This window comes from Ambystoma mexicanum, chromosome 4p (assembly GCF_040938575.1).
Source record: "Ambystoma mexicanum isolate Mex_15411 chromosome 4p, UKY_AmexF1_1, whole genome shotgun sequence".
Classification (NCBI taxonomy): Eukaryota; Metazoa; Chordata; class Amphibia; order Caudata; family Ambystomatidae; genus Ambystoma; species Ambystoma mexicanum.
The window spans coordinates 570,194,171-570,207,802 of record NC_090927.1 but is presented as its reverse complement, the minus strand read 5'-3'; the positions used below and the strand labels follow the sequence as shown (position 1 = coordinate 570,207,802).

The window sequence follows — 13,632 nt, the reverse complement described above, 5'->3', positions numbered from 1 at the left end:
ACCAATCCAACCCATGTATATATGTACGACAAAAGACTTGACTTCTACTGAGATGAAGAAGAACATGGACTACCCAAGGGAGAGTAATAACAGAAGTACTGGGACGAGGAGGCAGAGAGGAATAACGATTGAAATAACAAAGACGCTGAAAAGGTACTTAGTATATTATGCCAACTAGCCAATACGGAAATAGATGGACTCCATGAAGAGAGCCAGCCAGCCAGCCAGCCAGCAGGAGAGGCAGTCCAGCCCAGGAAGTTCAACAAGAGGACGCCAAGTAAGCCACAAGACACCTGTTCCCCAAGCCCAGAGAGTGAGCGGGGAACCCTTGTCCCGTGCAGTGGAGTCACAATCAGAAGTGAGAAAGAGTGCATCAGGAATCCTCTTCCTCAGCACAGCGGTTGGTCGCAGACCACTATTGAGAGTAAGAGTGCGAAAAAGTGCATCAGAAGTCACCTTCTTCGGTACAGTGGCTGGTCACAAACCACTCCCAAAGTAAATAGTGAAAGAAAGCATATTGGAAGTGGTCTTCTTTCTTGGCAGTACCTAGCAGAAGAGTGAACCAGGTCTTCCAAAGCAAACCTTAAAGAAGTACGGTTCTTGGACCCGCACCCACAACAAAAGGTTACAAACCCCTTTTCACATTGCAGTATTTGGCAGGAGAGTACACCAAGGAGAAAAAAGAGAAAACACTATGGAGGAATCTTATCACAATTGGTTCTTGCTTGCTAAGAAAGGCAAAGAGAAGGGAGTCATTCCCCCTGGTGGTGTGAACTGTGGAGAAGCGCCTGAGAAAGGCCAGGGGAAGGGAGTAATTCCTCCTGGTATTGTGAACTGTAAAGTAGAGCTTGAGAAAGAAAAGCGGAAAGGGGTCATCATTCCCCTTGGTGGTGTTAACTAACAAAAGCAAACTTAACGAGGGCCAGGAAAAGGGAGTAATTCTCCTGGCAAACCAACCAGCAAGGATGATCAAACCAGGAATCCAGGGGAAAGGTGTAATTCCCCCTGGAACAAAGTATTGAGCTTTATGATGCAGATCATTGGATGATATACATTTTTTTTGTTTGTTTGTAAATTGCTGGAATCAGGGGAAAGGAGCCTCTTTCCCCCATCCCCCCTTGTTGGAGAACTTTCAGCCAGAACTGTACCACCTAGTTCAGGAGGAGGTAGTCATTCTCCTGGAACAAGAACTTTGGTACACTTGTTTAGTTTAATGACAAGTGCAAGGGACAGAAATAGGGACATTTTTTTGAAACAGGACAGTGGACTCTTCAAGTTAATAAAACATCCTGACCAACTCATTTAGTACTTTAGTTGAGGCAGGGAACCCCCTCATAGATATAGGGAGAGGTAGGTATTCTATTTATTTTCATTTCAAATAAAAGTATATAGCAACCACTATGCCACTTGTGTGTCAGTCTCCTCCTTCAGCACCCTTATATATGGTGTCAGGCGTGGGATCTGACCTGGTTGACACAGACAGGAAGGAACTGAAGGTTCACAAGATTAAGTGGCCAAGCCTCCAACCCCTCTAACTTTCAGTGAGTCAAAAGGGTTTGACCTTTCCAGTAGCCCGAATATTGCCATCAAGACAGGAACCAATCTAGTGCATAAAACCCAGAGCCCTAGAATGGGAATAATATCCCAGCCATTAACCTCTCCCAGGCATTCTTCCAGTGAGAGAAGCCGTGGAGGGAAATAGTTACCAACTCTCCGTCCCACCCACCTCCCTCCCCCCGAGAATATATGGTTCAGGGCAGGGACAAGATTATAGTCGCCTTAGATCTCCATCTAAATCTCTTTATTGATCCTATCATTTACGTGACACCTCTTGGGGAGCCATTCCATAAAAAGCATGTGCAGATACTACCTCTTCTATCTTCTGAACAGTAGATAACATTCATCATCTTTCATTTTTCGCTGTGCATGTTTAATGTCTCAAATTAAAGAAGTATACTTCTGTGTCATAAGACTATAAGACCGCCAACAGGGGTTGGCAGTCTGAAAAGATTGAAAGGCTTGGACGCCATTCTTCAGGGTGAGGGGGAGAGTTAGCAGCTGGCAGGGGCATGTTTCCTTACTGGGACAATGCATTTCAGACACAAAGACAAAGTCACCATGATGAGTATTCTTACATGCAGGGTGGGGGCTGTTTGGATTTGTGTAGCCAGCAAAGACCTGATATCTTACTATGGCAAACCATTCTATACTGGCTTTAATGGCAACGTCAACATGATTATTATTCTTACATAGGAGTGTTGGCATTTGTGTAGCCAGCAAAGACATTGTTTTCTTATTATGGTATAGCATTTTATAGTGGCTTTATAGACAAAGCCAACACAATCATTGTTCTTCCGTATGGTGTGCGGGGGTCATTTGTGTAGCCAGCAAATACATGTTGTCTTACTATGGCATGGTATTCTATACTCACTTTAAAGGCAATGCAAAGATGAGTATTCTTAGACATGTAGGGGCATTTGTGTAACCAGCAGAGAGGTGTTTTAACTCTATGGCATGGTATTTTACACTGGCTTTAAGGGCAAAGCCAACAGGAGTGTTCTTGTATGGATGGTGGAGAATTTGTGAAGTCAGCAAGGGCATGTTTTCCTACTGTGGCATAGCATGTTATATTGATATTAAGGGCAAAGCCAACATGAGTACTAGGTAGGGGTATTTTTTCAGCTACCAAACACATTTCTTTCTTTCTGTGGCATAGCATGTTATACTGATGTTAAGGGTAAAGCCAACAGCATGAGTGTTTTTACATGGGGCGGGGGGCATTTTAGAAGACAGCAAAAACGTGTTTTCTTATTGTGGCTTGGCTTTTTCTCTCGCATCAAGGGTAACGCCAACCTGCTGAGCGTTTTTGGTGCAACACGTCTGGGTAGCTTTTCCTAATATGGCTGACGTTGAGGGCAAACCCAACAGGCGTATATTCTCATGTGGGAATAATTACATATATTGGCAGAGCCAGCATGGACATGCTTTTTATATCATACCTGGCATTATGGGCAAAGTAAACATGTGTATGTTCTTATGTGGAAATACTTGAATATATTGGTGGAGCCACAGTGAAAATGTGTTTTTTACAGTAGCATATAGTGGGCAAATGCATCATGAAGATATGTTAGAAAATGGTCCTGTGCACTGTTGGTGAATTGGCATGCAGTAATCTTCCTTCCCAGTTTACCCTGCAAAATAAATTGTAAACTTGGTGGATTTTTCCTCAGTTCTTCACATTAAGTGTGCTGTAAAATGCGCCATTTCAACCCATTTTCTTAAAACAATTATTGTGGGGAAAACACCACCAAACCCCCTGTGCTGGGTTCAGACACCCTTGCAATGCTGGTCACTCAGCATTTTCATGGGAAATGTTAAAACCCCTACAATAAAATAAAAATCATCAGCTACTATTGTGCACAAGCTGGGTGGTGATAGAACAAGTCCCAAAATCCCCATGGCATTCGTTACATATTTCAGCACGTAATGCAGAGGAAAGAGGTGACTCTTGTTCGCCTCCACTCAAACATTCCTATGGATATTGTGATAACGGAAGGAGTCTCTGGGAAAGAAAGGCTTGGCTCGAGTCGACCCTTATTCTCCCATAGTCAAGAATCCGTGATTCATTCTAGAATGGGAAGGGAATGACTTTGTAGTCTGGGTTCAGTGTGATCTTGAAGCCTTAGGACATCTCTATAAAGGGGGAATCCCCCAAGCTTTAGAGGGAGCCAATCTTGAATTGGGAGTTGGAGAACAAGAGATTATAAGAGATATAGACCTCAGACCCAACGGGTTAAATTTGAAGGAATTAGGCATGCCATTCTATGTGAGCCTACCATGGTTGAGGGGGTGGACAGGGATTGTTGGGTCTCTAAGCTATATTGACATAGGGAACCCCAAGTAAAAATTGGCTTACATGCAAAAGTGGGAAGAAGAATTGGATGCTGATATTGAGCTAGATGTTTGGCTACAGCACACAAGTCCTTGAGGTGCACTACAATTAAAATATGCACGTCTACAATATGTTTTTGGTAGCACCACTCCCCTAGAATATTACATTGGTCCATTTCTCCTAAATCCCTGCTATGCTGGAGGGGCTGTCGGGATCCAGTCTCAGACCTCACTTTTATAGGCTAAAGAGTGGGAAAACTACAGGCATTATTTGCCAAATCACTGCCTATAAGACTTGGTCTCCTTTTTCAGACTATTGTAACAACCTATGAGAGCTGTAAATTCAAATCCACTTTGTTGAAATAGTCTTCTGTCTTTTAGGTGATGTTCTACATTAATCGATTTTACTCAATGAAGAATTGTGTTAAGCCTATTTATGGGTTCACTAAAATGCTTGTATAATGAGTATTTCCTGTGCCACTGTGATTGGGTTTTTGTTTCTTGCTTGATCTAAACTTGTGTGTTCACTGACTTCATGTGCCTCGCGTGTTTGGTTAAGCTTTCTATGTCTTATTGATCCAATTAAACAAAAGTTGTTTAATACCATAGCCCCTTATCTGGGTCAAGGATCATGAGATGCTACTTTCTATGGTGTCATAAGGTTGTTATGGCTCTTCCACTCGTCTATAACTTTGGTAAAATAACGCCAACAGACGTACTGGATGCAATACGTTAAAAGTAAAGTGTAGGTTCTAATGTTGGCAATTAATATCACAAAACCAGCCCTCTTTTCATATGGGTATTTAATTATCCTCCCCTCTTACTATGTGCAGGTCTCCTTGGCTCAACCTGCTTAACCTGGGAAGAGGCAAGTAATAGAGGGCGTGTAGATGGATCATATTTCAATTGTGTTATGCTGGCCATTTTTCAAGCCCGTTAATTATCAGAAATAGTTTGATTTCTTTTTTAACACCCTGGTGGTGGAACAGAGACATGAAAATATATCCTTGGTGTGTGACAGGATCAGTAAGCTGAATCTGTCAGGAACGGATGGGGAGCCCTATTAGCCTAGGGTGGAAGGATGAGGATAAAAGGCGGAGCAGGAAGCAGTAAGATGTGGGTTATTCAAGTGAGGTTGAGGAAGGAGAAGGACGAAGACCAAGAGACCAGGTAGAGGAAGGATGGTGGAGAAGGGCATTGAGGAGAATTACTGAAGGAGTTTGCAAGTGAGGCACAGGTTTGAGAGCAAAAGTGGTACTTGGTTGTGAGGTTGCATGGAAGGTGCGAGAGGGTAATTGATAGAGTAGGGAGTGCATGGTAAGGCGAGTGGAGGAGAGAAAGGAGATTAATTGTGTTGGAGGAGTAGTGCAGAGAGAGGGGTAGGCGTAGAAGCATTGGGCCAAACATCTGAAAACCTCCTGCAGCCGAAGTCCCTTGTTTTGATGCCCAACATACATTTCCCCCTGAACCTCCCCCACCAATGTGCACAGGCCCAGACTATCCCATACACCTTGGACTAGAAGATGATGCATCTACCAAGAGCTTCTAACCATCAATTAACCTCTGCAGGAAGAGACAGATGACGATTGGTAGAGACAGCCCCTGTGATTGACCTTAACCTGTTCTTTCTATGATGCAGTCAGGGCGGCCTCAACCTGTGGTCGGTGAAGAATAGATGGATAACTGCTCCATCTGATGGCCTGATCATGGTCTCACCCTCTTCTTCACGCTGCCTAACCCCCTCCATGAAGTCATCCAACATCACAGACCATGCCTTTCCAGTCCCCAACCCCAGTGAGCACTTGCAGGATGCCAGGTGCCCTTCTGTTACCCACCTTTGGCTTATGGTTGCCTCTTAACCGCTGATCTTTGGCCAACTCAACCAGTTTCCCCCGATACTCATGGTCAAAGCTTCATCTTCTTGTCACAGACATATATAACAGTCCTAGTCCTTTCCTCTAGCACTTGAGACATTACCATGTAGAACTCTTATTTATTTGTCCAATGCTTGGAAATGTTATGTATCACTTATCCCTTGAGACTCTCTAACCCACCTCTCATATTATCATTTCTCTCAGCAGGTTCCTGGAAGTGAACCTTGGGCTCAGCTATTAATAGCCCTGTAATTGCTCACTCTTCCTCCAGTCAGGATCTGGAAGGCGGGCAGCTCCTTAGGGCATGTGGGGGCAGGACCAAGCCTGATTTTCATATGGTCTTTTCCCTTCTGTAATGGCATGACACAATGAAAATGATGGCCTTGAGGGTTATCCTGAGCAATTCCATATGTTACAATTTATTGTCACCTTCCAGCCAATAACCTTCTCTTCTGTGATTATTTATACGTCGTGATTGAGAATTTTTTTTTTCTTAAAGCGGACAAAACTGGATTTTTTTGTTTCACATCTTTGAGACTTTGTTTTTCTTCTAGTTTTAACTAGATGTATTGTATCACTCATACCCCCGCTCGATTTATTTACTATCGCTTTGCCTCCTTTATGTCCCTCCCCTATTTTTTCTCTTTCTATCTCATTTTGTTACATGTTTAATTCCTGTTCATAGTCCGTATTTCTTTTAGCTCAGGAAGTGTCATAAAAGGAGATTAGCCACTTTCCAAACACGTGTGACTGAACACAGTTATTTATTTCCTTCTTGAAATTTCTGTTATCTGGAAATTCTAATGTAAAGGAATGGATGTGTTACTCTGCTATTAAGACGTGTCTTGAATGATACAGTTTACCCTGCTTCTGATTTATGGGGTAGTATAATTGGAACCTTGCACAATCTGAAACTTCACACATTTACCATTACCCTCTGAAGCAGAAATTGATCTTTTACCAAAATTAGTGCAGCATCATTGTCTAGGTCTTGAAACATGTCCTTATTAGATTGTCATGTGTAACAGTGTTAAGTGATTTGCTAAAGTCAAGGGCGACCAGGCCAACATAGTTGCAATTTATATAGCAAACTGAAGTTAATGTTTCATCATACTAATAAATAGCCTGCTGGCATATTGTTTCCATACATTAGGAAAATAACATTTTCCGATACAAAAAATAGGAAACAATCACACTCATTTATTGTTCTGGCAGGATTTGTTAATTGTGAACGAAGCTTGCACGTATGCAAATGAACAATAGCCAACATCTATCTCATATGTTCTTTCTTTTGCACTTTGCCACAGGATACACCTTAAAGGATATACAGGGACAGCAGGAAAAATAAATAGTATAAGCCAACCAGGAAATGATTTTAGCACAAAGGATGCAGACAATGACAAATGCATTTGCAAATGTTCACAAATGGCAACAGGAGGTAAGGACATGTTATTTACAGTATTGCTACTGACCATTAAATGATTTTGGATTTCAAACATAGGGAGTTCAAACCTTTTACAATCCTAATTAGTTCAAATGTACAATTCTTCCATCGGAAAAATATCTTATAATGCTTTAGGGTTTTGCATCTATGTTGGATAAAGTATATACATTGTGTAAATAGTGGCCAAAATCGAGTGAATGTAGACAGGATGTTAGCACATAATGTATAGAAAAGGCATGAACACCCTCCTACGTATAGAAAGAAAAGGAACTTGTGTTTAATCAGAAGGACACACATTTTTGCCTTATGGAACCTTTTTAGATTGATCATGTAGCTGAACTAAATGCAGCACTTAAAGTATAAAATGAATCTGAAATAATCTTCAGCAATGACAACAAATGTGCTAATACATAGGGAGGGTAGTAATTTTGGCTGACCGGCTTTACAAACGTAAATCACAAGGAGGTATTATCGAGGAAGAGAAATATGTTGGTGAGTAAAATGAAATACAAGTAGAAACAAATGTGAGAAGTGTAAATTCTTTTTTATAATACTGAGTTAATAGAGTAGTTATACTTATCGCTTAATCATAGGTAATGTACGATAAACAAATTGTTATAGTTTCCTGTTTCCCATAGCTTGTGGTGATCTCTATACTTAACAATTCCAACAGAAAACAGTGCGTTTTAATTCATAAACACGAACTAGTTTTTTGTTTAGTTTTTGTTTGCAAAAATGTATTTCGTTTGGCCGTTAAATATGACAGTTTGAATGGGGACTTCTGTGGCAAAATGTTAGTTATCATTTCCTTAATGGAAACAGTCATACTTTTGAACGATTATATGAAAATACAGGACAACAGTTGAGCCAATTATTAGATTAAACTGAAAATCAATTGCACATGCAAACCTGCAGGAGAGCAGAGAATTGTAAATGACTGACGCACATGGTCGGTTTACAGACACTGCTCTTCTTGATTCAATATATTAAAACATTTTAAATTCCAAGAATACACCAAAAATGTGATGACATCAATTGATTATACTGCTTTAAAACATTTTAAAAACAGCCATACTGAATGTATTGTGCCTTTTTTTTAATCTGGGAATCTGATGTTTGGATGTGATTGATATTCTTTCTTGCAGGCTGGTGGTTCGATGCATGTGGTCCTTCAAACTTAAATGGAATGTACTACTCATTGGGACAGAACACCAATAAGTTTAATGGTATTAAATGGTACTACTGGAGAGGCTCTGGCTATTCACTCAAAGCTACTACAATGATGATCCGGCCAGCAGAGTTCTAGCTACATTTGTATTTTCGCCTTTTCTTTTAAAAAAAAAAAAACTGGCCCAAGTTCTCAAAGACTACAATTTGCCAAGAATGCAACCACAATCGCAATGTATCTCAGCTTCCAACAGAGGACTGCGTTGTTCTGAAAGGAGACTTAGAATTTCTGGAATATAATGGTCCTGATGGGCCAGCATGAACTGTGCAGCCAAGCAAATTACAGGAAAATCTGAAGTGCAAGTCATAGTGGATTGTAGGACGACTTTAACATGAGCAACCTTGGAATGAGGACATCCAGGAAAGTGAAAAGGAGTTGAATCCTGAGGCGTGACAATTTGTGATCGAGTATTCATAAATAACTGGAACTGTGAAATACACTTTCAGAACATTACCTTTGTGCCGCATCACCACATCTAAGAAAACAACTAATATGTCTACCTGCGTCATATGGTAGAATAAGTACTGTAAATAGGTTATTCTTAATACAGGTATGGATAACGTTCCTACAGTTTTCATCAGTATAATGAAACCATACATATTTTGTTTACATACATATAGTCATGAGAGTGTTGCACACTCTTTTTGAATTCTTTTTTTTTTTTTAAGTACTGCGTGTTCCAAGTTTGCCGACTGTCTTTAATGCCATGTATTAAACACTCTGATTCACGCATAAGTACAAACCGTTCTTATAAATGTAGGCATGTTTCATAGGATTTCTTTCCCTTTAATTGTGCTCTTATCATTTGCATTCCTCAAAGTTCAACTTGAGCACATTTTTGGTTAACTGTCTGTTTCTGCTCACTTTCACCATACAAGTTTGACAATTGTTGTCATTTGAAAAAATAATAATAGAAATGTACTATCAAGACGGAAAAAAACAGCTTCACGCCAAGGACTGTGCAGATCACTTTAATGCATTTACTTCAAAATCCTTACAAAGAGCCACTGTGCCATAGGATGTGAGACATTATGGCTAGGTTTGGTTATTGAATGTCAATGCAGGTCTTTTTTTATTTTCAGGAATACTATGTTAACAGCATACACACCTGTTGAGCTGGTTGCTGTAAGTTTCCCTTTTGAGAGATTAGCATATTTAAATTCCTTTGAACATTACTTGAAATTTGTTGTCCGTTGTTGTAGTACCCATTTCTATGAAACATATAGCGCACATCATGTAATATAATGTATAGGTTAATTTAAAGTCAGCATTTTACAAAATATGCCTTTTGTATAAAATGTTTCTTATAAAATATACGTTTTATATGTTAATGTGTTCTTTAAAATGTCTTTAAATACTCTCAATGACTTTCGTCTGATAGCACAGATTCTTCTGTTGCTCTCTGCTGTTTTTATGGACATGTGAAGAAAATCCCAGCACTGTGTGGGATCATGTTTGTTCTATTAGACCGTTTATGAAGACCACACTTTGGATTCCCTCCTAGAAAACAAGTACAGCATGCGGACAATGCATCACCCGCTGTCCTCACTGCAGCACCACTACTTCTCTTTAACCGGTGTGGTGACAATCAAATGCTTTTGTACTGCGTGTTGGAGCCTTACTGAAAGCAGACATCATTTGATGCAGAATGCAAGTGTGTTTCATTTTGGAACAGTACGAAAGAGAATGCACTAAAAAGGGAAAACGAAACACACAGGAAAAAAACTTTCCAAACATCAATGCAGTGCCTTTGTATTTTGCCAAAATGTAGGTCTCGCATACTGCCATTTAAAATGTATAGTTGTTAGGATTTATGTACATAACAGCATGTGTGAACTGTTCTTGTATAGTAAGGATGGGCTCAGTTCACTTTGATAAATGGCATTTCTATAATGCTTTCTTTACTTTATTATGGCAGCACCAGTCAGTATTGGCATACATAAGATTACGACCAGAACGTATAGAGGATATTTTAATTCCCACAATTGCTCGTTTCAGTGTCCAACTATGCTTTGAACCACTTTATTTTGCTTCTTAGTTAAAGGGCGCCATCCAATTCCTTATGTTATGTATAAACGTTTGTCATCAACAGAGAAGAAAGGATACCCTGGGACACCACCTTACCAGAAACACATCACCAACCATTTCCCTACAAAATGGTCTTGGTCTTGACACCAACTTAAAATAATGCTATCCTTCCACAAACAACTGCATGTAGGACCTCTTTAAAAAAAATAATAATAATAATAACCACCACCCCATCCGCAACTGGTAAACACTTTTCAATCAGGATACCTTATCAGGAAATGGTAACCGCTTTCCAATCGGGTTAACCAATGCTTGTTTAAACCTATCGTTCATGTGTTACTCAAGATTTATCTATAGAAGATTCTCTCTTTCAAGCTACATATTTCATTTTATGTTCCTGCACTGTGGTGTGGCTTTTGCCATTTTCATGGCATCTTAGCGCTTTGAGTCCTGTAAGTAAAATGTTTAGGTCATGGGTGGTTTAGTGGGCAAACAGGGAGAAGGACAGATGTTGCTATTTGATCATTTGTGTGAGGTAAGCATGCTTTCTTTGCCTGGGTGCAATATACGCCAATATTCTGTTAGGTGTTGGTGTTCAGCACCTGAAAATACCACCACACCTTTGTAGAATGGAGTGCCTACTATAAAGCGTGAGAATGATACCACCACCAACACAGTATGTTGTGGTGGTAGTACAAAGCCTAATTAAAGAAAAGAGATTGTTTCAGTATACAAAAACATACTTTTAACATTTTGAAACGTATTTTGGTTTGCTCCTAGTTGAAGGTCTCTCTTTGAAAACATTTGCTTAAATAGGGGTTTAATCCATCCTCTTTCTGAGATGTTCAACATTCAGTGGAAAAGCAGGAACCTGGTTCATCAGTTTCAACTACCACAATGTGAGGAGCAGGAAGAGAGGGAGAGTGTACGTGTTCGAGAGACTGTGTGCACTCGCGCAAGAGGGTGTCTGGGTTTGTGCAAGAGTGTTTGTGTGAGTGTGCGAAAGAGCATGAGTCTGTGTGTGGATATTATACAAAAACACTAAAGGTTGCTTGAATGTAACACTATTGTAGAAGAAAATGGAGAAAAGTGAGATTCAATATCTCAATGCACTGCTTACTCCCCCACACAAAATGACAAACTAACCCTGGGTTTGGCTGCAAGTGTAACATGACAATGGTGGCATCAAAGAAACAGTTACAAATAATGGCCCTGGTACTCATTCTACTGCCCCTTTGTTCCACTGAAGGAGGTTATGTGCTTAATGTCGTATGAAAAGTTCTACAAGATTAAACAAATGGGTATGTGGAAATTGACAATTATACACAGTGGTACTGTGCCCTTCCTTTGGTGCTGACAACATGCACACACAGTCTAGTGGCATATTAAGAGCTCAACACTGGCCCATAATCTGGTTATGAGTAGGTGAGTGAGTGTGCGACTGCCTTCGGGAAGGCCTTACTGTCCCTACCCCCACAGCAATGTTTAAAACGTAGTCTTTGGGCAATGGGCGGCATAGAGTACTGCTCACACGAACACTCAGGTACACAAAGCATTTGTATCTGGGATGCGGAGTCCTTCCATTTGGTAGCAAGTGGGCATGCTGTGCTACACTTAAAGAGCAGCTCATAACATTATACAAGACTTTTCAGGTGGGAATGTCTCAGGGAGGGACTAAAGAGAGGCTATACCTTAACACTTGGCTTTCACGATTCTTTTACAAACTAAACAAATACAGGTTATTCCATTATACAGGTTAATTCAGTAAAGGTATCTGTTCACCCTCAGTGACATAGTTAATGAATGTGTTATGTTAAACACATTTTTACATGTTAACTGCCAGGGATGTATGCCACCTGTAAAGTTGCAGTTTTCTCATTTTTGTAATAAAGTATTTAAAAAATATTTACCTCGTCTTTACGTTCTTACACCTCTAATGTGCATATAATTCCATAATTAAGGTATAAAGCCTATGTAAAGTGTTTTTCATAATTCGATTGTATTGCATAGAGTTTCACACAGGCAGGTGGGAAGCCACTCAGGCTTTTATTGCCCTATTCTCACATGCAGGCAATCGTAAGTATTCATAAATTGGCACAGAGGCTGTTGTCTCCACATGAGCTACTGTACAGCAACATCAGTACACATCACCAAATACTCTTTTCCCCCTTAGCTGCTTCTTCACAGAGATATAGTTTACACCTCGCTGCAAACCCTGGTCTTTCTTGCATGGTCCTGAGAGAAGGCACTCTATCTTGCAGGCAGAAAAACATAAGGAGGTGAGCTAACCATTGCCAACTAGAACATCCACCCGTCCAACTCTTTATACTTTAAAATTATACTCTGCTCTATCAGGGTACTGCCTTTGCTCATCTGATCACCTGGGCCATCTGTACAAATTAAATCATAGTACAATATTATTTTTTAACTTTTATCTCCATAACCCAAGTACCTCAGGATTCCAACTTCTGCTAATGTCTCATAACTCACCCTTTTTCTCATGCTCCTTTGCACATGGGTCCCTGTTAAGGCGAGGCAGGTGACTGTGGTGTCAAATTTCATTGTTTGTGCTTTGTGTAATTTCCATTTTCATCTCCCTCCGTGCTCTCCTTTTCCCTCCTGACCCATTCCCTGGTGTGCCAGCACCTTCTCCCGCCTCTAGAACCCCCTCCCCTGACCCTGATTGGCCCATTGGACCATATCACACATCGTACTAGTGCAGCCCCGTTTGGCTAAGGGCCACAAGGCAAAGGGCATCTCCTGCAAAAGCAGTTCCAGATCGTGTTTGCCAATGGAGCCTGCAGTGCAGCCGTCAACCAGCAGCGACTGACAAGGTAAGCAAGGTGTGGGCAGGGGGAACAGCCATTACTGCTCCCTATTAAATTGTCCCACCACTCTAATTGTTCTTATTACCAACAAGCTTGTAATCTGCTGTATGTCGCCCACATATGTGGCATTTAGGGAATCTGTGTTAGCCATAACTGGTCTTTTCCCTCACTTGCCAGGTGTCCCACTTGCCAGGCATCCCAAATCTAGGTGTTCGTTTCACTGTTGTGTCCTCAATATAGGCCTCTCTCCCACTTGCCAGGCATCCCAAATCGGGATGTTACCATTTACTGTTGTGTCCTCAATCTAGGCTTTTCTCCCACTTCCCAGGCATCCCACTT

At 40.7% G+C, this 13,632-nt stretch overlaps 2 protein-coding genes across 2 annotated transcripts in view; one reads left to right on the top strand and one right to left on the bottom strand.

Moving 5' to 3' along the window:
- The window catches only part of ANGPT2 (angiopoietin 2), a 275,156-nt gene extending 262,786 nt beyond the window's left edge, over positions 1-12,370 (top strand). Inside the window, exons 8-9 of the mRNA XM_069606101.1 lie at positions 7,073-7,203; positions 8,355-12,370. Coding sequence (XP_069462202.1) covers positions 7,073-7,203; positions 8,355-8,515 — 292 coding nt within the window. The 3' untranslated portion in view covers positions 8,516-12,370. The remainder of the gene's footprint in view (positions 1-7,072; positions 7,204-8,354) is intronic.
- The window catches only part of MCPH1 (microcephalin 1), a 2,120,508-nt gene that overhangs the window by 871,572 nt on the left and 1,235,304 nt on the right, over positions 1-13,632 (bottom strand). The window lies entirely within an intron of this gene.